At 40.3% G+C, this 24213-nt stretch overlaps 1 protein-coding gene across 1 annotated transcript; it reads right to left on the bottom strand.

The window, feature by feature from the left end:
• Positions 1–19088: 19088 nt before the first annotated feature.
• On the bottom strand, positions 19089–23989 carry LOC114839373. Its single transcript, XM_029120066.2, has 8 exons — positions 23899–23989; positions 22480–22772; positions 22299–22364; positions 21847–21930; positions 21576–21712; positions 21165–21385; positions 20621–20780; positions 19089–19225 (listed from the first exon to the last, which is right to left on the bottom strand). The coding sequence occupies exons 5-8, from the start codon at positions 21661–21663 to the stop codon at positions 19089–19091; spliced, it is 606 nt and encodes a 201-aa protein (XP_028975899.2). The 5' UTR covers positions 21664–21712; positions 21847–21930; positions 22299–22364; positions 22480–22772; positions 23899–23989.
• Between the last annotated feature and the right edge of the window lie 224 nt (positions 23990–24213).

Genomic DNA, 24213 nt, shown 5'->3' with positions numbered 1-24213 from the left:
AAAAACCAATTCTCAGAGTTGGGGAACATTGTCAGAGCAGAAGGAAGCAGAAGTTCTTCCAGGATAACCTTGTACTTAGGGATGTACTCAATAAAGTGAGTACACCCCTAAGTGAAAATGTCCAGTTGTTGTGATGTAAAAGAATGAGACAAAGATAAATCATGTCAGAACTTTTTACACTTTTAAATGCATGCTCCGATGCTCCGGTCGGGTCTACCAGAAGGCAGCAGTTTGAACAGACCATAGCCTGGGTGGCTGGGATCTTTGATGATGTTCCGTGCTAGGCATCATGTGTGGTAAATGCCTTGCATAAGGGGAATGGCAGCCGAACTTTAAAGTGAATTATTTTATTGTAATATTTCTATTATATTTGTGTTGAGAATGTTTACAGTACAGTTTTATGATGTATTATGATATTGTTTTATCACTTAACACAATACCATGAACAAATGTTTAAGTGTAATAGCATAAAGACTTATACGCATGTTATGATATAATGCGAGGAATTGGCGAGCCACCCAAAGACCAACCCACTTACAGCTGAGGATACAGCCAGAAAGATCATCCTTGAGTTCTAAATCTTCCAGACACACACACCTGTGTGGTAGGACACACTTGAACCCCAAATACACACATTTTTGTTTTGTTTGTTCTGTTTCTTTATGGAATTTAAAAGGTAATTTCTGTATTAGGACTCGGGTCAGATCAAGATTCTGAATAGCTGTTGTATACTAAAGATTTGTAATGTACGTCCTCTATGTACGTCCTCTAATATTTACACCCACTAAAGAAATGTTTGTATACCCTATACCTTGTGTCCTGCTCTGATTCTTTACAGTTTGGCTACCACTGCCCCTTCAAACCTAGAGGCGTGGTGTACTTAGCCTATACGTGGGTTACATATGGAAAGGTTGAGAATAAGGTAGTGAAGCCACTTCCACCCTTCAGAATCCCAGCGCTACAGAAGAAGAATGTAACCTGCAATGGGAAGAGTCAAAATGCTTCTCTTCTTTCCACTCTCAAGCCTCTGGGACTGATCCAGACCAAGAGGGATCAATCTGGCATGGTGAATGTCATCAACCTCCATAGCCCAAAGCTGCTGAAGGCATTTTATGGAGCCAACATGGCAGCCAAGCAGCCACTGCCTCCCAATAGAGCAAGAGCTACTGTGCCAAACAGTGTTGCAGACAAACAGCCACACAAGCTAGTCAGACCTGAGGGCAGCCCTCGTCTTACTGCTTCAACTTGTAGAAAGCAAGTCAGGAAGAAATGTGTTCAATTCAACATTCCAACCCTGTATGTAGATGATCTTCCACCACGCCTTGAAAGAATGGAAAGGGAAGTCCACTAATTGCAGGCTGAAAAGTTGATGGCCAAGCTGTTCAGAATCACTGAGGAGTTTACACTGATGCAAAGTTGGGAAGAGATGGATGCACAGATGTTGTTGGTAAAGGAATGTGCTGGAATATATCGAGGAAATCTATCTGAGGCAAGAGAACAGTGACCTTTGGGAGATGATCACAGAGTACATAGAGGAAGAAGAAAGAAGCATGGAAAAGACAGTAAAAAGAGAAAGAACAGCCATGAGATCAATCCTTAAAAAAAACAAGATTTCAAGAGGGTGAAAGAGGAAGAGCACTGACAAAAATATAGCCAGGTAAAGTAGCTTGACATTCAAGGTATTGCAAACTGCTGATCTGGTGTAGAATTGATGTGTTTGTATTTACTGTAAACGCTTTACTAGCCGTCATCTGATTCCAGTCATTTCTTCATTCATGTGGGGATGAAACACGCATTTGGGATGAGTGCCCTCCAACCACCACGTCCAGGGACGCCCTCCAGCCACCACATCCTGGGACGCCGTCAGGGCTCAGCCCCCAGCCCAAATAAATTCTTACTAGGAAAGATTGGGCCAAGGCCCTCAGGAAGGGAGGGCCCCCAAAATCATTAGGCATAAAAATACTAAAACCTATCCATTTGTTTTTCCTAATTAATGAAGCAGTGTACCTGCTAACAAACAGGATTTACAGGCGCCAGTTTCACATTGTGTTATGTACACACCATCAGGGGAGACAATTCCATGAATTATGAATTAACAAACAGAAGTAAATACAGTACATATTAATAACAGTAAATGTACTGAGGAATCTAAGAAACTAGATGTTATAGATAATACTATTTAACCAGTTTGCGAATAATGTCCCAGTTATCCATTTCTTTAGATAAGTTGTGGTTACTTTTTCAGACATGAGTACCATTGATTGTTGGAGATGTCAGAATATAGATCAGCAATTCATTTTCTTTTCAGTTTGGCCATAAAAGTCAACCATTTCCTCTATTAGGCATCAATATACAGTATATATGAGGTTAAGCCCATTTAAAGCCTTTCAATTGAGTTATTGACTTGTCGGAGGATGTCATAGTTTTTATTGAACATTTCTGAAATTAGGACTATTTTCAATACTGTTCAATACAAATCATAAGATACAGACATAAGATGCAAAACTACCTTCAAAGGAAAATTATGTAAACAACGGTCAACGTTAACCTTAAATAAATGTCTTTAGGTCTTGATTTGCCCACCCAGGCAACCCAAGGAGTCCTGATGCCCACCCAGGTAATCCATGCTAAAAATATAAGCACTCATGGTACTGTTAGTCACTTTGTATAAAGCATCCACCAAATAGTATAATGTTGTGAATCATTTTGACATCTGTAGAATGATCACTAATAAACGAGCTGGGGTGGGATGTACGTGAACACAGATTTAAAGGGAAAATGAAAGGATATCAAGGATGTTTCACTTACTGAACGGTGATTAAACAGGACGATAAAGCATGCAGACAGCAATTACTTACTATGACTTAGCAATACAACAAGCTTGCAGATGTTCATATGGTTGGAACACAAGACATTCTGCCCACATCTCCCATGCATGGGATCCAAAGATGGAGGATTTCCAGGCGATACCAGGAACTGACGTGAGCTTATATCATCATTGATTAAGAGTTTTAAATGTATTTCCAAAAATGTATCGTACCTAAACATTGAATGGGACTGGAACTTATCGAGGAAACCTGGTCACTTTCCTTGATAATAACCAAGCTTTTCCAATCAAATATTAATTGGAAAAGCACTTGATGGTGTATAACATGTTTGAATAAGCATTCAAGAAATAGCTTGTTCTGTTTTATCATGTTTGATGTCAGGAGGGCCCATAGGCCTTTACAAAGGGTGGTCTTTTGTTATGGAACTTTTGAACTAAGGTACATTTGAAAAATATCTGTCTTTCTATTGGCTGGTATGTAAATCTTTACTTTGATTGTGACACACGTCTGTATAATTTAGGTACTCTGACCATGTTTATCTGCTTTAACCAAGAATCTGTCCTTTCTGTTCCTTAGGAATGTGGTCCTTGTGGGGAATTAAGGTCAGTTGCCCCGTTTAGGTAAACACAACAGTAAACATTATGGCAGGAAGGATAAGGTGGGGGGACAGCCCTCCCTTTAGGTAAAACCTATGTGACACGAGACAGATGGGCAACAACTTACCACACCCCTTTTAACTGTAATAAATACAGACTGTTCATGTAAGCGTTTGGCACGTCTCTCTTATTTGCAAATAATAATAAATGGTTAAATTGTGCCAAGAGAATTTTGTCTGTTCTTACTCCTTTAAGAGTGTCAATCGATGGAATTGCCATCACATTTTGGGAGCTCGTCCTTGGTTCCTTAACCTGGTGTCTCTAATCATATCCTAGCTGGTCATCCGTGCACGGCTGGAGACTAGGTTTCTGGAGCCTTAAATCCTCCCCCGCTTGTGGACTGGCTGCGAAAGGGGTGAGAGCGAGGGCGCCCGGCTTATATGATTTCAGATTCATCAGTACAGGTACCCGGGCTTACATTTTGTACTAAGGAGGTTAGAGCACCATACAGTTGCGGTTGGACCGCGAGGGTTAATATCTGCAGTGAAGGTTGGACCTTATCGATAAAATCTGCGGCAAAGGTTGGACCTTTTGAGAGGTTGGACCTCTTTAGATCTGCATAAAGGTTGGACATTTGAAAGTAGTTTACTGGGTAATTTGGGGATATGGGTAAGTGCGGCAGTAAGCCATTGATCGTCCCTCGTAGTTGCGTGGGCCGAAAGAAAACAAACAAAAACGATAAATTAATTAATACCTGAGGTTTATGGTGTTTGGAAAGGTGAACTAATGTATCTTTTTGGTAGTTATTAGGTTTTCCGGTACATGGCGTTTTCGTTCAGAGACGGATGCCTGGCCTACCGGGCAGACTGGAGGTCTATGGCCGTGGTGACGTATTTTCTTTACTGAATGAATGTTAGATTCCTCCCAACTATCGATTTTCTTTTTATGTCCGTCCTGTGATGGTTCTGCTTTCACGCTTGGAGTCATTTTCTGTTGACTCTGTCGTGTAAGCAGGGGGGACTGTATGAAATGATTATCTGTAATGCAAAAGAGTTTAGTTTAGAGTTCAAAGCTAATTAAATAGGTATTTAAAGAGTTACATGAAGAATTTGTTTTTTCTGTTTCCATAGTTATAGCAGAAAAATTGTAAAGAGAGGTACAGACCCCCTGGAGTGCTAAACTCACTGACACAAAAACCAGTGTGTGGGGTGGGGGGCTATTTGAAATGGGTTTTTAACTTGTTTGAACTCTTTAGAAGAGAAACCGACTTATTGGTGAAATTATCAAAATTGGGTATTCTAGGTCTGTTATCGTTAGGTTAGTAAACCATCCCCCACTCCAGGGTGAGGTCTGGGCAGATAGAGCATAAGGGGGGGGTCAAGATGGAACAGTAATGGGAAATGGGAAATTGTGTTCTTCTGTTCTTTGTGGTGTTCTGTTATTTGTTGGTTGTTGAACCAACTATAGAAAAGAGTGACATTTTTATTTTGCTACACTAGCAGAACAGAAGCACCAGAAATGTTAATGTTTTAACTATACTGTTACTGTTACTGTTTACAACTGTTCTAATCTATTTAGACAAAGGAAGCAGAAAGACATTGGAAATGTAGGTCTGAGTGTTTGGTAGTGTTGGGTTCTAATGCATTAGCATGATGCAACAAGCTAATGTAATGGACATATTTGTGATGGTGGCTTAAAGGACAACTGTGAGGTGGGCTGAGATGAGATGGATCTCACACACACATACACACACACACACACACACTGTCTGTCAGCTACGAGCGGACTCTACCCTGGGGTGCCGCACGTCTACAATGATGCCTGGTTTCTGAGCTGGACCAATTCTAGTCCTGACGATTCTGCCATGAGATGGAGAAGGCAACCTCCAACCGAGAGGATGGAGCCGAAGGAAAGCTCAGTTTCTGCACAACGTTTACTGGGGCATGGAAGACCAACTGCACGACATCATGCCACGCTGATTGGGTCCATACCAGGTACATCTCATCTGCTGTCCAGGTAGCTGAGAGAGGAGCCTGCAGGTCGACAATACAAGTGAATTTTCTGGTGTTAGTAACCATCACTTCCGACCCGGCCTGCAGCTATAGAACCTTTAGATAAAACTGGTCATCTTGGCATTTACAAAGGAGAGCACACAGATTCTCCCGACCTGGCTGATAAAGCAGCTAGAATGAAGACAACTAGAGCTGTGTCATGGTAATCTACATTTGAGCTCTGAAGGACAACACCTTGGAATATACATCTGACTTTTACGTTCTGTTACACCGGCCTGCCAAGAAATGGTTCATAACTGACTGTCTGACGTTTGGAGGAGCAGAACCTTTGTGATGACTTAGGAAGTACATCTAACTGGAACCATGGAGAGGACTTTTCAGTGAATCTAGTAATTGGCATGAGAGGACTTTGTACCAGTGACAAATAGAAGGATGTATTCAGTGATAGGTGTTTACACACCCACGTGTCGATGCTACATACCCCATACTGTCATTATATGTGTCACTTGAATTTGTTTCCCTTGACCAATGATTTTAACAAAAAAGGTTTTGCTGTACTATGTTATAATTCTGTATAATGAAAATGTGTGATCTTGGAGTTAAAACACAGGTAATGGTCTAGAAGCATGTGGATCCAGACATTTCAGATTTGTTCCGTTCTCTAATCATTAAGGGTAATGATATTGACTGGGTCATGTTGTTAAAGAGTACTGTTTTGTTGCAGTCTACATCCTAATGAGTAAACTGTTTAAGGATTGATACCAAGGGTTGATTTGGTATCAAGAGGATGGATTGTTATGGAAATTTTTAACTAAGGTATATTTGAGAAATGTCTATCTTTCTATTGGCTGGAATGTAAATCTTTACTTTGATTGTGACACACATCTGTATAATATCAGAGGATTATTAGGTATTTGGGCCATGTCTTCCTGCCTAGACCAAGAAGGGTGTCAGTCCTTTCTGTTCCTTAGGAATGTGGTCCTTGTGGGGAAGTAAGGTCAGTTGGCCCCTTTAGGTAAACACAACAGTAAACATTATGGCAGGAAGGATAAGGTGGGGGGACAGCCCTCCCTTTAGGTAAAACCAGAGCCGTTGAAAAAGAGAGTTGCGACACACTATGATCTCGCCGCCACGCAGTCACGTGGTTTATGTAGGTCTAAATAGTTCCAAACAGAGCTGCGCTGTCAACCAGTTTGAATGAGTTTAAGCGGGACAGACAGCAGCAGCTATATTTGCAGCAATTATAGGTAAATATTGACGCATATTGTACATTGATTATTATGTTTACGCTAACATTAAATGCATACAATATACTTTTTTGGGGGGAGAGTGATGGAAACAGCATTAATACGTTTTTGTGTTTAATTTTGGAGGGAAATGGACTCCCATAACGTAGAATACATTTACAGCAACGACTATATTTGCAGCAATGTTCGATAAATATTAACTTCATGAAATGAAACCGGAGATATAATTACTGAGTGAATTAACTATGTTCCTAAATACGACCCCTAACTGTTAATGGGATTGATTTCAGTTATATACATTCATCCTTCCTTAATCATAGACTAAACCATGGATCAGAAAACACGCACACACAAAAAAATTAATAATACATCCATACGATATGATGTACACATTGTACAGACTAGTATAGACCTACTCTTAAGTATAAATATGTACACAACTAACCCATAATATATAAATTGTATATATATATGTATGTATATATATAAATATATATATATATATACACACACACACACACACACACATATACATTTACATACATAAAGTCCAGAGCACCTGCTGTCATTTTCCTGTATATCCAGGTCTCTTGGCCTATTTTCTATGTCGGAGGTACATCTTTTTGCCCCAAATCTTCAATGACAGCCACTTCTGACCAGACTTCTCCAGCCAATAGATGGGTGTACCAGGGTTCAACTGTTTTCTGCAGCTCTGACCTGATGGCACTGCTAAACATCTTCCGATAACAAGGGATGATGCTGTTTGTGGCATAATGTGTCTTTCATCTGCTGCAGCAAGTTTTTCTTTGGATGATCACTACGGTCCTCAACATTGTCAGTTTATTTGTGCTTCTTTAAAAGAGCTTGGACCGCACATCTGCCTTTTTTGTAGTGCTCAGAATAACTTTTGACAGTTAATGGTCTTATCCAATGTTGTTAGCCGAGTTTGGCTGTTCCTCACCCAGCTGTACTAGTGTTTTGTTAATGTTAATTTTACTGTATATTGTGTTTATATTGACAAATCATAATTTGATCCTTTTGAAAACATCTATTATCTTCCAATGAACATTAACTAAAACTGGCTACATAGAACAAAACTACTGACTAGATTCATGAGAGTTCGGAAAATGTGTTTAATAGTCAAAATTACAATAATTTCATCAACTTACCAGCGAGCGTACTTTGGAAGCTCCTAATATTAATAATCTTCAGTGCTGGAACTATCAGTGTTTGGAACTATTGGCTGCTCCACGACACGTTACTTCCACATTCCAAAGTTCCTATGGCGGTCTATGGGAGTGTCGCAACTCTCTTTTTCAACGGATCTTTGTGACACAAGACAGATGGGCAACAACTAACCACACCCCTTTTAACTGTAATAAATACGGACTGTTCATGTATTAAGTTAGAGACTCCTCGGACGATTATGTTTGTAAGCGTTTGACGCGTCTCTCTTATTTGCAAATAATAATAAATGGTTAAATTGTGCCAAGAGAATTTTGTCTGTTCTTAATCCTTTAAGAGTGTCGATCGATGGAATTGCCATCACATCTTTCCACCAAGTTAGAATGTGTGTGTGTTCTCTCTCTATGCCTTGTCGCTGGACAACTGGTGAGAGGGAACCAATACACAGAGGGAAATAATTTGTTTTATGTAAAGTAAAACACATGGCTCTCCATGTGCACTAACTTTGATTCTAATATACATCATAATGTGGTAATATATTAGCAAGCTTGAATACTAAACAGACATGTGTTGACTGGTGTCACTTTTCCATTCCATTGAATGTAGTGAAGGCAGGGAGGGATTTGTGAAATGATTAATTTATTATGATTGGAAAGAGCTGAACTGAAAGCTCAAAGCAAATCAAATTGGTACTTACAAAGAGTTAGCATAGTTATAACAGAGCATCAGCATCTATTATGTTTTACATCTTCCATTAACAGGATTTGTTTATTTGGAAATTGGTTTTTATATTAAGCCATGGTCAGATCACTTGGATCTACACTCACACGGCAGAACGATGCCATGATCAGATCACTTGGATCTACTCTCACATGGCAGAACAAGGCCATGGTTAGCACGAGGGCCAGAATGTCATCAAATGAATACTTAAATAGCCTGGTGGGGTAAAGGCCTAAGAGGGTGTGAACTATGTTGAATAGGCATGAAAAAAAGACCAGCGTTATGGCAAGTGTGAAACCTTCAAGCCTGTTTTCTCAGAACTAAGTACAGCAGGTTATCAACTTTGAAAGCATATCTTTCTCATACCTTTATCAAACAGTATTGTATTATATACCATTACAAAGCTCTTAATCTGGACCTTCATAAAAAATTAAAAGCCAAACTCTGTTCGGGAATTCTGTAACATAAATCCCCCTCAAAATATAGTCAGAGCAAACAGCTGAATGTCACCTTAATCACCATTTGGATGGCAGTTATTATGACCTATTATGACATCACAACAATATCCTGGAAACCAACCATGATGTCACAAGTGATGAGTTCTATATAAACCTTGAGGTGACTGACTACTGAACATAGAACACCAGCATCAATATTATTATCTACTGTAGCAGATTGTATCAGATAATTAGTTATTACAATTAAACATAAAAATGTTGCTTGAGAAATCTTGAGCTTCTAAAGATGAGGAGATTAAAACCTCTAAAAGAAGATCACGCTTCAATGGAGAAGCATATTAAGGTTCCCATAACAAATGTCCTTCAGCCAACTGAACCATCTCAACCCAAGACCACTGAGAGGCTTCCTCCCCTCATCAAGAAAGTTCAAGATACCTCAGACCCACTCTCCAGAACACCAGAAGTGGAATTGTTTGAGCTGAGGAAGAGGGTTCTACAACGACTAGCCAGTCATGGACAGTCTGTGGAAAAGGTTGAGACTGATATAATGAAGCCACTTCCTCCCTCCAGACTCCCAGTGCTGCAGAACAAGAGGGCCACCTGCAATGGGAAGAGTCAAGATGATCTGAATGCATTTCCAACATCTCAGCTGAAAGAGAAGGCTTCTCTTCCTCCCATTCTAAAGCCACTGGGACCAATCCAGACCAAGTCTGGTGTGCTGAAAGACATTGACCTCCATAACACCAAGCCGTTGAATTTAGTCAATGGAGCCAACATGGCAGCCAAGCCACCACTGCCTCCCACCAGAGCCAGAGCCACTGTGACAAACAATGGTACCAAGAATGTGCCACACAAGCCAGTCAGGCCTGAGGGCAGCCCTCGTCTGGCTGCTTCAAATTTTAGAAGGCAAGTCAGGAAAAAGCAGTTTCAGTTAAAGACTCCAACCAAACATATAGATGATCTACCTCCAAGCCTTGAAGAAATAGAAAAGGAAGGCCACAATGCACAGAAAGAGAACTTGATGGACATTCTGATAAGAATAATAGAGGAATTAATCAAGATGCAAGATTGTGAAGAGATGGATGGACAGATGTTGGTGGAAAAGATGGCCAAGGAAAGGATTTTGAAAAGTGTGCGTGAAGAAATTGGGGACATCAATCTGATGCAGGAGGACCGTGATCTATGGGAGATGATCACAGATTACCAGGAGGAGGAAGAAAGGAGGATGGAAAAGAGGGAAAACAGAGAGATGACGGCCAAAGAGTACACCTTCTAGATCAATCCCTAAAAGTGTGAATGAGGACAAAAGGATAGCCAGGTAAACTAGTTTGACATTCAAAGCGTCGCTAACTGCTGATCTAGTGTAGAATTGGTGTGTTTGTAGATATTCTAACCGATTTCCTCTTGACAAAACTCATTTTTTCATTCAGGTGGGGAAGAAACACAGAAACACAGGACGAGTACCCTCCAACAACCACGTTCTGGGACTTCCTCCACCCACCACGTCCTGGGACTTCCTCCACCCAGGACAGTGGCACAAAATTATGGGCCCTGTAAATAGGCAGACTCTCAGGGTCCCTCCCCTCTTAATTCAAGATTCAAAAATGTTCCAAGGGCCCCTCTACATATTAGGGCCCTATATACTTAGTTCCCATTTTCCACCCTGTCCGACGCAACTGCCTCCACCCCCCACATCCTGGGACGCCCTCCACCCCCCACATCCTAAGACGCCCTCCTCCCACCACTTCCTGGGACACCGTCAGGGCTCAGACTCAAGCCCAAAAAGGATTCATACTAGGACAGAAAGGGCCAAGAACCTCAGAAAGGGGGGGCCCCCAAAATACTTAGGCATAAAAAATAAACAATGCTAAAACTTACACTTCCATGAATTAAAATGTGATATAATCGAAAAATGTCAATATGTCTGTTGTTGTTTATTTCTGAAGAATAGCAAGTTACAAAACAAGTATGAGTCCCATTTTGGTTCACCTATGTATTGAGAAACATTGTAAAATTGGTTTGATAGGAAAATACTAATGAGTAAATTAACTATTAATTTTTTTAGCAAGCAAGTGTATTTATACAGAACAATTCATACAAAGAAGCAAACAAAATAAAAACATAACGAAATAAAACATCATAATAATCAGTGGATAATTTGAGCCGGGTCATGTCAGAACATGATCCAGCACCTCTCAGAATTTCCTTTGTTCCGGCACCAACATTTCACAGATCCGGTCTTCTGCGTATGACTTGTCTTTTTCCGTCTCTGTGTTGGCTTTGCACTGTAAACATTCTACCAAAAGCCTTCAGAGTTCATTAAGTTGTCTTTTCCTGCAGCCTCTTGTAGTCTCAGCACCGCCTGACAATATTGTGAAAGTTTTAGCTTTTTGTTTTCCTCTGTTTGTGCTACGGATGTGCAGTCTATTTGCGGCGATTTGCCAACCGGATCCATGTCTGTCGTGTGCCCAAATGTGTTCTGGGACCTCCTGATTTACTAATTAAGCACTGATTATAATAAAACGTAGAATTAGAAAATAGAATTAAAATAAAAACAAATTAGAAACATATCTAGTATATTCTGTAGTAGATTCCACGAGGAAGCTATAAAAGCTGTGATGTTAAGAGTGTGGTTTAAGCATTTTATCATATTCGTGTGAAAAGGTAAGTGTTTTTAACCTGGATTTAATGATTGAGGACTATGTTTGGGGCACATCTAATATCTACTGGTAGTTTATTCCAGTTGTGTGCAGCATAACTGCTAAACTCAGCTTCGCCATGTTTAGTTTGGACTCTGGGCTCTACTAGCTGACCTGAGTTCATGGATCTAAGAACCCTGCTCGGTTTCTACTCTTTAAACAGCATAAATATATTCGGGGCCTAAACCATTCCGTGATTTATAGACTAAAAGCACAATTTTTATATATTTTCTCTCTGTTCTCTTTGTCCTGGTTAACATTCTAGCAGCAATATTCTAAATGAGCTGCAGCTTTTTTACAGTCCTTTTGGGGAGTCCAGTTAAGAGGCCATTACATTAGCCAACCCTACTAGAGATGAAAGCATGGATGGGCTTCTTTTGGTCATTTTTTTGGATGATAAGCCCTTGATTCTGTCTATATTGTTAAGACTGTTTTGACATGACTGTTGAACGAGAGATCTGAGTCACTGTTGAGATAAATGTAGTTTAAATAATGCTGATTTAATAACCATGTATTCTTATGTTTTTGTTTTATTAAATTGTATGCTGCAGCCAGGTTAGGGAAATATGATTGAATACAATAACCATAAAAAGTTTACATTACACTCAGCCACAGTCACTCAGACTTTACACCTGGCTCAGATAGAGAGACAGGATTAAAACCCCACAATTAACATACAAATGAAACTGCCTCCTATACAGCACAAAGAGACCTTCTGTCTCCAGCCCCCTGATGTTCTAGTCTAGGTTAGGACAATAGAATGTAAATTACTGTAACCTGGTTAAGATTTCACACCTGTATGCAAATAACCTGTTGATCTATGACCGAGAGTGAGAGCACGTCCTTCTTCATTGGATGGCGAAAACCAAGAGATTCGTCCAACATGTCACCATGCCAACGAAGAGCCAACAAGGATGGGTTTTACTCACGAGAGTGAAAAGTAACCGCCCCTGTGGCGGGAGTATTAAAACCAATGTTCGATCTTTATTCGGCGCAAATATTTTGTGGAAGCTCGAGGGTTGAGCAAATATTTGACCGCTGCAGTGTATTTCATGTATTTTGACTTATCAATTCATATTAATAAATCTTCGTGCTAAATTTCCATTTGGACCGGAGCCTCGTCCTTCTTCAGAAATTCTGGTACACGTAAAATTCTCAACAGTCACCAGATCAGAACACTAAGATTACACACTTGGGGCCCGTTCTTCATACGTCGCTAACTCAGTTAGCTGGATTTGATTGTTGACGATTTGGCATGATCTTGGATCGTTTGGTTCTTCGAAGCTCATCCTAGACTTGCTGTCATAGCAACAGGTCCGTAAGCTTAAACCTGCTCGGGAGCAGGCTTATTTCTTGTAAACAGGATTAGATTGAGGCTTTATAAGCGGAGGAGATAGGGAAGTCTGTCGCAGCCATGTCTTGTCCGTTTTTACGCGAGCAACCTGTTGCGGAAGTTGCGAGAATAATTCGCAGAGCTTTTCAAATTAATCGGGTATTGCGGGATAGACAGGATCCTTTAGCCCAGCGCGAAAGTGTAATTGTTGAGAGATACCGTTTTTCTCGTGAGGGTGTCATTTACATCATTAATTTGTTGGAACCACACATTAAGTGTTCAACACGGAGGAGTCAGGCTTTGACAACTTCACAGACTGTGTGCATTGCCCTGAGATTCTTTGCGAGTGGCACTTTCCTTTATACTACTGGAGACGCAGAGAACTTAGTGAAAAGTGCAGTCTGTCGTGCCATTCGCAAAGTTTACCTGGCACTCAAGCAGTTTTTAGGGGTTTTTGTGGTATTCCCAAGCCACTCAAGACCCCAGGTTGTAAAGCAGAATTTTTTTGCTATTGCAGGTACATTTATAATTGTTAATGACATGCTATCATGACCATGCCAAAAAGTATGACTAACAGTATGTGTCATTCAGGCTTCCTTAACGTGATTGGTGCCATAGACTGCACACACATCCCCATCAAGGCCCCACCTGGCCCAAATGAAGGAGATTTTGTGAACCGAAAGGGGGTTCACAGAGTAAATGTGCAGGTAAGTTACTATTACAATTTAGAATATTCCAGATTAGTAATGTATTACATAAAAAAAAAGGAATGAAATCAAAAAGTATGCAGTTGACTGACTAAAATCTCTCAGATGGTGTGTGACTCTATGTTCCATATTACAAATGTGGAAGCAAAATGGCCAGGATCAGTGCATGACTCAAGAATTTTCAGAGAGTCACATTTATGCACATTATTTGAATGTGGTAAGGGAACATAAATGTCAAGCTCACAGTATTACACACACTTATGCTGAGCCTAACAAAACTGCATTTTCCCATTATACTGCTTGGAGACAGGGGCTATGCCTGCAGGCAGTATTTTATGACGCCCTTCCCTGACCCAAAACCTGGACCACAAACCCGTTACAATGCAGCTCTAGCCAGGACAAGGGCACGCATTGAAATGACCTTTGGGCAACTAAAGGAAAGATTTCAATGTCTGAAAAGTCTGAGGGTTGCACCTGACAGAGCCTGTGACATAATTGTTGCATGTGCCATATTGCATAACATCGCCACTATCAGAAAGGAGAGGATCCCTGTGGTGGGGGTGCAGCCTGATGATGACCTCCAGCCAGTGCACCTGGACCAACCTAGTGGCAGAGCTGCACGGGACAGAATTGTGGAACACCATTTTTGAATGTGTAATAAAAGACGACAAATATGCTTAGTTCCCGGAGTTTTATTTAAACAATTCTTTATAAAGAAAAGCCAGCAAGTCATCTTTTGCCTGCAATAAGAGATAGTTATGTAAAGTCAGCAATACTACTATGTGTCAAATGGTGTATTAGCACTTACTCTGAAGGTCCTTTTGAAGCAACTCTATCTCTAGAGCAATTTCTCTCTTTTTCAAGTTGTCAAGTTAAATTTCTCCTCTTAATTTGCGTTTGTTCAGCTCAAAATACTAAATTTTTTGTTGAAGATGCCGTATATAGAGGGAACGGATGTCACCGTTATTTTGTAAAAGAAAAAAAAAAAGGTCAAAACATGCCTCATGCAACAAAAGTAAAAAGTAAAAGTACAACACTGTCCACCTCTGTATTAGTTCTTTGTGCAGACTCTTCTGCAAGACTTTCTGTAGGCCTTTCTCTAGGTGTGGACTCCTGCAACTCAAATTGCAGACAGAAAGAATAGGTACACAAGTAGGCTATATACAAATTAGTGTAAAGCACTTACAGGTTCTTCTGAGAGGGTTTCTTCACTGTCCTGTGCAATGGAAATAAATGGGTATTACAGAGTGTTGCACTTTCTTCCTTTATGCAAATTAGAAAAAGTACACAACTTACTGCATATGCATCAGCCACCACTTGCATGGGAACAGGTAAAAGTGTGTGGGGGGGGGGGTTGTCATTACAATTAACTACACTGTAAAAAATATAATGTGATCAGTAACTCATGGCAACATATTCTGTATTAACTAAAAGTTTAGAAGTTTTCACTTTTACAAAGAGTTGAAATGACTGTACTAGCCATTTGGATTATTCATTTAATGCAGCAACACATAATTTTACAGTGTACTAAGAGAATTGAAAGCTCATTTAGCCTACCAGTAATGAAGATGTTGCTGCTACTGGTCCCTGTCTTTGGTTCTGAGGAAGAGCTGCCCCCAGGGATGCCCTCCACAATGGTTCGGTTTTCATTCAATCCAAGGGCCAGCTCCTCTGCTGGGGTATATTGTGGTGGTGCAGGACCACCACCTGTTTTTTTTTTTTCAGCCTTTTTCTTGGTGGCTCCACCAGACACCCATCACACAGACCTCATGCTTACCTATCACCTTCAATGATGAGTTCAGTCCTGTATGCCCTAACGTCAGTCTACACCACATCACCTCTTCTCTCCTACATCCCATAATCCCTGTCTCTACTCTCACCGCCCACTGCACCCCATAATACCCTCTCCCATTCCCACTATCCGGATCCTTTGACCCATCAGTAAACATCTGGATAAATGTGGAAAACCCCTCACCAACATACCTTTCCACACATCTACCCTTGCTTCCCTCATCCAACTCCTTCCTTCCTTCTATCAAATTAACATCCACCAATGACGCCAGAATCAAGCCAAGTACAAGGTTATCCTGGAAGAACACCTGCTTCCTTCTGCTCTGACAATGTTCACCAAATCTGAGAATTGGTTTTTCCAGCAGGACAATGCTCAATACCACGCAGCCAGGTCAATCAAGGTGTGGATGGAGGACCACATCAAGACCCTGTCATGGCCAGCCCAATCTCCAGACCTGAACCCCATTAAAAACCTCAGGAATTTGATCAAGAGGAAGATGGATGGTCACAAGCCATCAATCAAAGCCAAGCTATTTGTGGGCCATGAGCGGCATAAAGTCACCAAACAGCAATGTGACAGACAGGTGGACAGCATGCCAAGAAACATGAAAGCTCTGATAAAAAATCTGGGTTATTTCACCAAATATTGATTTATGAACTCTTCCTAAGTTGTTTTTTTACAAATAAGTACTCTAAATGGAAAAAAAATTATATTTGGAATGTTGTCAGTGGTTTATAGAACAACACAAAACAGTTAATTTTACTCAAAAACATACAGGGGGGAGAACAAGTATTTGATACACTGCCGATTTTGCAGGTTTTCCCACATACAAAGTATGTAGAAGTCTGTAATTTTTATCATAGGTACTCTTCAACTGGAATCTAAAACAAATTTCCACAAAATCACATTGTATGATTTTTAAGTAAGAAGACCCAGCTACGACCCATCTTCAATGCTCTTACTGATGGAAGGAGGTTGTTGCCCAAGATCTCGCGATACAGCCATCCTCCGTATCAATTGTCAATAATTCAATATATTTTTTTATCAATCACTTTATTTTAATATTAATAATTACATTTTATATTTCAAAAATACAAAGACTGAAGTCATCTACTGTAAATGCTGTATTGTATATCAAAATAATTATGAATATAGCCTATGCAAAACGGCCTGTCACACATGCTGGCCTTATGCTGCCCATTTACTGAATTATAGCCGTCCCATTGTAATATTATTTAGAATGTGGGCACAGAACCGAACGTCTTCTACACATTTATTCCCAAATAATAAAGATAAAGATAGGAAAAAGATAAAAGGGTTTTTCCGGCAAAGAGGAATTTTTGGCGCACCCCAACGAGGTTTTAGCAAGTGCCAAAGGAAAATAGCCAGTGCCAAAATTATAAGAATAAAAAACAAATGTGTTAAAATAGCAATTTATCAAACAACTGTTGAACAACCAGAACATAAAACGAAGGCTAATGAGATAATCTAAACAATGTAATTTCCCCAAGTCATTTATTTCGCTTTTGTAATCCCGTCACTACTTTCCCCTTAAAAACGTACTATGAGTGTGTAGTCACATATTTTCAGATGCTTCTTAAAGTTTTGAGAATTTGCTCACAGACAGTCATACCAGTCTGTTGAATTATTTATGTGCAATTCTGTTGAGTCTGTCGGAATTATATACAGCTCTTAAAAAAATTAAGAGACCACTGCAAAATTATCAGCTTCTCTGGTTTTACTATTCATAGGTACAGTGGGGAGAACAAGTATTTAATACACTGCTGATTTTGCAGGTTTTCCTACTTACAAAGCATGTAGAAGTCCGTCATTTTTTATCATAGGTACACTTCAACTTGGAGAGACTGAATCTAAAACAGAAATACAGCAAAAATATAGCAAAATATAAAGCAATTATATACATTGTACACTAGCAGTTTAAAAAGAGTACTGCAAGCTATCAGCAAAATGAGGTTTAGTATTTAACATTATACATATGGCAAGTATGGCAATAATATACACCACAATGTGAACTAACATCAATTTGGTAAAATTTTCTTTTTTGCTGTCAGAAAGGTCTGTGTACCTTTTCAGGTACACATTTAATACTGCATTTAAGGACAGCTTCTTTACTTTTCAGGGTACATTAGTGCCAAGTGTACCTTTGCTTTAAGTACAGAAACAGACTTTCACTGTACCCCTATTTTTGACAGCATGGATAGACCATTGTACAGTAAGTTAACTGGTCATCTAGGGAGGCCTGGACTATAGATTTGTGGAATGAATCCAGACTGCTATGGTTAAATGACAGTCCCCACAACCCCAGACAATCTATCAGCAAGCATTTTAGCAAGGGAAAGAGTGAATTAGGCTGATGGCTGCCTGGAGCAAGTTGATCTTTAGAGGTTTTATGAAATAATGTTATAATTGAAATGTGTATGAACTCCTGAAGGAGACTTTGAAGACCTTTTGGCAGAGATGGGGACAAGTCACACATGGTCAAGTCCAAGCAAGTCTCAAGTCTTAACCATCAAGTCTCAAGTCACAGTTCAGATAAATCAAGCAAGTCAAGTCAAGGGTTCACCCTAAGCAAGTAAAGTCGAGTCCTTATAAGTTTCAAGTCAAGTCACAGTACTAAAGAGATGAACACACACACACACACACTGTCCTGTTTCTGACGTGCGCTCGGTGCGAAGCTCGATTTCAAAATATAATACTTTTCTCCTCCGTGGTACAATTTTTTGGGGGGACGAAGCGGACCCGCAAAAGGACTCCGCGGTGAACCGCTGCGGAGGTATTGCAGCTCCCGGAACGGACTCGCGAAGCAGACCCGTATCAGCGTCCACTTGCACGCAGTGACGGATCCGCAATGAAGGCTCCGCGCTGCATCTGCGATTAAAACCTTGCCTCCATTTGGGACCCGCTAAATGAGACATACATCCGCCGCGGACCCGTAATGGCCTCATAAAATTCCTGGTTCATCTGGCCCGGGTCCGTTTTGGACCCGTTTTTATCATTTTCAAAATCCCTAGGCCTGTTCTTGCTGTAGGATAAAATAGGATAAATTAAACCATAGGATTCCTATCACTAGGCCTAGTCTAGGTTACTCCAGCAATATAGGCCTAATCTTAAATCTGCATTGCCTTGTATTTTTAACCTAACAATATTGTCAATTGGCCTAACAGAAAAGGTTCAAGTCAAGACATCAATTTACTGTACAAAAGTCATCACCACTCAATGGAAATATTAAATTGTCATTTACATTTATGGAAAGTTATAAGTTCTTTCTATTCTGTTTTTGTTAAGTAGCCTACGTTGGCTAAGCTACTTTACATTTATTTTGTGGTCAAAACCTAATTTAGTGCTTTATAGGCCCAGGTCGGTGCAGACATAATATTTTATCCATTAGGCTAAAACTTCAAAGAAATGCACAGCTAAAATATCAGAAAATGAATAACTGGTGAACGACAAGAAGTTCAATAAAAATATTGTTTATTAATTATTTCTCCAATTACTCCGTTTGTGTGGCTTGAGGCGGGACACGTTTCCTCGTTGCCCGATCCGCTGCCAGGTGGAACCACCTGATTACGTGCCTGGTGACCTCTGTGTCCGTGGCTGACCGTGTCACTGTGTTTTTCCTCACAGCACCTGTAATCAAACAGACAGATATGATTACGTATGTGGCATCCAAAGCCAAGTATACTTACACAATATATGAGATAGGTATTAAGGAGATTAAATTAAAAAGAAACATGACTATAAATTATTATAAAGTTATAAACAGGGCTGTGGTGGTTAAAATAAGAGGTGGGTAAACTATGAATTTGTGATCAGGGTAAGGTTTGCCGCACCTTTCGCTATCGGATGTTTAAAAAAGACATCCAAAATGTTCATACAATATCAGTGGTATTAAATGGTTATTTGATCAAAGCACAATTGTATGTGGATAAATCAGTATTTTAAGTTTGGTAGGGTCCTACATAGATTCTATTTGGAGGTAAACTCTTAACAGATGGATAAACCCTATTTCTGACATTTGAGCGGTGGGTAAACTCCATTTACTTGCGTTTAGTCTCTACTACAGCCCTGGTTAACATTACATTACATCAGTTAGCAGATGCTTTTATCCAAAGCAACTTAACATTCAAGCTATATGTTGCAGCAGAGACCTTAGTGTTAGATTAACCATTCCAAAAGCAACACTAAATTAAAATACAACTCACATGGTCATTTACAACCCACACAAAAACTGCAGTCCATCAGTGTTTATTATTATTATGGAGAGCCAAGACAAATGTATGCGAGCGAAGCTATCACAACCACCAAGCAGCCAATACATTTGCGTGCGATACTTCGATAACATGATGGGCCTTTTGCCAACACCTGGGGTGTGTTTCTCTTGACATGACAATCCACTGTGATTCCAACCCCCAAACTTTGACCGTAGTTGCGCTCTTACGCACAAATACAGGTATGCCACTGTCTTGGCCAAGATTGTGCCAGAAGTTAGCATCTCCACTTTCTAGAAGCGCACCCATGTTCAACCCGGTTTACAGTGCCAGCGACAAACTGAAGGAATCAAAAGGAGGGAGTCTCACAGCAGAGGGGATCCCACAGCAATTTCAAAGATTTACTACATGTCAGAAAGGTAGGCGTTTTATTATTATCATTATGGCACTGCCCTTTTAGTTAACAGGAATATTTTTAGTAGCCTATTTCCCCTACTAAATAAGTGACCGTGTCAGGTTTTCACAGACGCACTAACTATGGCATTGTGTTAAACAGTCAATCAGGCATAGGCCTTCCTGATTGAAAATTTGCGTATGCAATGTAGCCATCAGCTGCTCACGGAGTGATTTCAAATTTAAAAAAAAACATTAAAAAATAAAAAACACAGTCTATGGTATAGTAGCCAGTCTAACAAAGGCTACATGGTCATATTGACAGATGGTTGTTAAGATTTTTAAGGCTGCCCCAACATTTACAAACTATTGACTTATTTAATATTGACGTATTTAATATGACTTTGAATTATATACTTACTGAAAAGCAAGCTCTTCGTTGCCATCCTACTGAAGGACTTTTTGTTATTAACACCCTTCCAGTTTATCTGATGAGATACCTCATCTGTGAAGAGCCTGGCCAGGATGTTCCAGGTCACCTTCTTCACATCCTGACCTCCAATTGTGGCCAAAGAAGAAATCTAAAAGGGCAAAGACATCTTGTTTTAAATAGACAGCAAGGTAAACATTTATAAGCTTAAGTTGCATTTAAAGGCGCATTTAATTTTTTTTAGTTCCTGTTGAAAGTGTCCAGAAATGTAGAAAGACAGAAAACTTCTTTGCTAAACATCCTGTTCCCTTGGATTATTGTCTCAACATGCACTTGGCTCACACCCTCATGAACCTGTGCCACCTTTACACACAATGTCAAACGAGGGAGATTGTCACTCACTGACAGAATCTAACCACTGGGAAAAGGCGGATAAGGACAGGCCTGTTCAGGGCTGTTCCAATAAAATATTTGCAATAATCATGGACAATCAATAAACCTAATGGCAAGATTCATATTAAGTAAGAAAACTCACCACTCTCTGTTGAGCTGGGCCATTTGACGGTTCCTTTAAAAACACTTCAAATGCCTCCACTGCCTCCAATTGTTCCAGGGGAAACTGGATATTGTCCGGCATCTCAACATCTGGCCCCGGGTTGCTGTTCAGCCTGCTGCTGAGGTAGTTCACCTTTACCACAAGCTGGTCTTGTTGTCGTTTAAGGTTCTCCAGCAGGCTAAGGATGTGGAACTCAGCCGCTGTTGATACACATGAAATATAGCTAAAATCACGTTTCAGTGTTTATCCTCATTACTCATAATACTGACCTTAGTTATTGACAATAGTTAATGACAAAAGTTATTGACAAACTTTAAAGAAAATATGGGATGGTTGTGGGATGTTATTCCAAAATCTGTGGCACAGAATGATTTGTCAGTTAGTGCTCACCAGAGCAGGGAATGGTATCGGTCGTTCTTCCCCCTCGCCATGTTGGTCTGTAGGCCAGGCTTGAAGAGGGCTCCTCTGTTCGCCTCATGTTGAGAGCTGGTGTGGGGGGGGAGGGAGGTGAAGAGGGACTGCCGTTCCTGGCCCATAGTGAGTTGGGCGGTGTGAGAGAGTGGGAATTTTTTTTAATTAAATGGTAGTCATCTGTTAACCATGACTAGTAATACACATTGGGGCCTTCCAATTCACTAATATTTCAGAAATCAGTCCCTACCTAGAGTAACTCTCCTCATGTTAAATGCAGGTGCAGGGAGTTGAGGTGGTGAAGGGTGTTGCGGTCCGGCCCCATGGCCAGGTGCTAAGGGAGAGAAATTGCTATTAAATGGTTGTGATCTGTTAACAATGGCAAACAAAAAATCTCTGGTCATGGGGAACGTGAATTTGTATGTTTCAACATTTTGGTATGAACTACCTATTTCAAAAACAATGTGTTTCAATGCAATTTTATGATGAATTTAATATTGCATCCTGGATGCGGAGACTTTTCAGGCAATATTGCATGAATGCAGATGTTTTTAACTAAAAATATTTGGCTGAGATTTTGATCTTTTGAAAGTTACAATTTTATTAGAGTATGCAGAAAATCTGATATGGTAATGCAGATGCAATCTGTTGATTGGAAACAGACTGACCATTGCTGTGTTAATCTAGATAGGGCCACTTTACCTAGACAGTTTCCTCCAGGTTGAGGAGTAGTGACTCTGCAGCCTGGCACTCTGCGAGATAGTGGAGCTGGAGGAATGGATACAAGGAGAGGGGAATATCTTTAGCACTAACAAGGTAAACCATATCTATATTATTAATAGTATGATTTTTTTTATTTTGATGTTAAGAGATTATTCCTTACTCTGCCAGTGTAACTGGTTTGGGCTTGAGGCTCCAACTGACCGAACCCACCGGCTTCCTGACTCCAATTCCATGTCATCTTCAGTAACAACTTGCACCTCTGGCATTGGATGTGCAGCTGAAGAGGGTGGGGCAGTGTCCTCAGAAAGAACTCTGTCATCTGCCCCTGTTCCTGTCATGTCCATGTCAGTCAAGTATGTCCTAATTTGATGAAGCCTTTTTTGAACGTCTACACGTGCCCTTCGTCTTAAGGTTGATAAGGAGACAAGCCCAGTCTTTCTAGTCATTGTTGTTCTAAAAGAGACATTTCAGAAAAACAAGTTGATCAGGTGTGTAAAAGTTATCATTTCTAATGTTGTATTTAAATAAAAACATTGTTGAATAGTGGTGTTGTCTGTTTCATTGCTACAAACTAGACTGTTTATTAGACCCCAGATTAAACAAGAAGCTAACGTTACCTAACGCTGCGGTGATTGTCCCTCTGCATGGCGCATTCCCCCGTATTAGCTAGCTAGCTAATGTTACGGTTTTAAAACCATTTTCTAGGTTAGTGGGGGTGCATACCGCTCAAAACCAACATGAAAAACGTAGCTAGCTAGCTAGTAATGTTCACTCATTACTAGCCGCTCATTTTAAAGTGTGTGTAAAATGAGCGGTGATGTTAAATCACCATATGTACTGTGTATTTGCTGAATGGCTTCAAGGTAATAGTCGGTAGCAACCATTAGCAGATAAGCCCGTACTTCTTGACGTTCAAACAGGCGCCAATACCCATTAGTTGTCTGAACCGACTTAAACAGTGGTTAAAATGCCGAAGCTTGATTTTCATTATAAAGAGGATGGCAGATAGACACTACACATGAGACCAAACTTGCCAAAATGCAAACTTAACAATGCACAGCTAGCTAGAAGCTAAACATCCTAACACGTGGTTCACTGACTATAATATTGACCCCACTTCATTGACTGAAATACCGGTGCCAATTTATCAGCTATAGGTTTGCATCGCAAACGTGAACTCAAACATATAGCTATATATATAGGCATTGCTATAGGTTTGCATCGCAAACGTGAACTCAAACATATAGCTATATATAGGCATTATCAATACTTGCGAAATGATGCAATCGCGCGTAGCAGCTACATGCTGCTAACATAAGCTACACATGGATAACAGCGACACATTAAAACAGACCAAACCAGTCTTTATCACAATACCATAACATTTTCTGCCGAAATGACTACCATTTTAAATCAAATGGGCTACATGATAATCACCTCTCAGCAAACAATAGCATGTTGCACAAAAGTCCTAATATCAAACAACGTCATTACAATCATTATACATGATCATTAAAAAAACACTAAGGCCTATGTTTGCTGTGAATGTCGCAATATATCAATAAATCAATACACTTACTCAAATAGTTCAGCGAAACCGTGTCCCAGGAAAGAAAATCTCTGTCTGATGACTCTGTCTCGGCTCTTGGTGTAGCAACTTCAACCGTTATAGTAAAGGCGCGTACACTTCTGCGGATCCGAAACGGGTCCAGTGTCCGACAGTCGAATTTACGGCGCTGCCCGGAGGCGGAGTTGATCCTCTGGGCGGCGCCAAAACGAATGTGACACCCACGCGGGTTTCGCGATTTGGAGGCGGATCCGCTCAGGAGTCTCCTGCTATGTGGGGAGGGATCTTGAATCAGCCTGAAGGGGTTGTATTCGCTATAACAACCGC

Source organism: Esox lucius, chromosome 5 (assembly GCF_011004845.1).
Source record: "Esox lucius isolate fEsoLuc1 chromosome 5, fEsoLuc1.pri, whole genome shotgun sequence".
Classification (NCBI taxonomy): domain Eukaryota; kingdom Metazoa; phylum Chordata; class Actinopteri; order Esociformes; family Esocidae; genus Esox; species Esox lucius.
Note: the sequence above shows the minus strand (reverse complement) of the source record. Positions and strands in the feature narration are given on the sequence as shown.

Bases quoted from the DNA above. Each gene is read 5' to 3' on its own strand.
- LOC114839373 (XM_029120066.2), bottom strand. From the start codon at position 21,663: ATGAGGCGAACAGAGGAGCCCTCTTCAAGCCTGGCCTACAGACCAACA. The intron at 21,386-21,575 runs GTGAGCACTAAC...GTGTATCAACAG, and splicing joins CGATACCATTCCCTGCTCTG to CGGCTGAGTTCCACATCCTT. The intron at 20,781-21,164 runs GTGAGTTTTCTT...TTGCCCTTTTAG, and splicing joins GCCCAGCTCAACAGAGAGTG to ATTTCTTCTTTGGCCACAAT.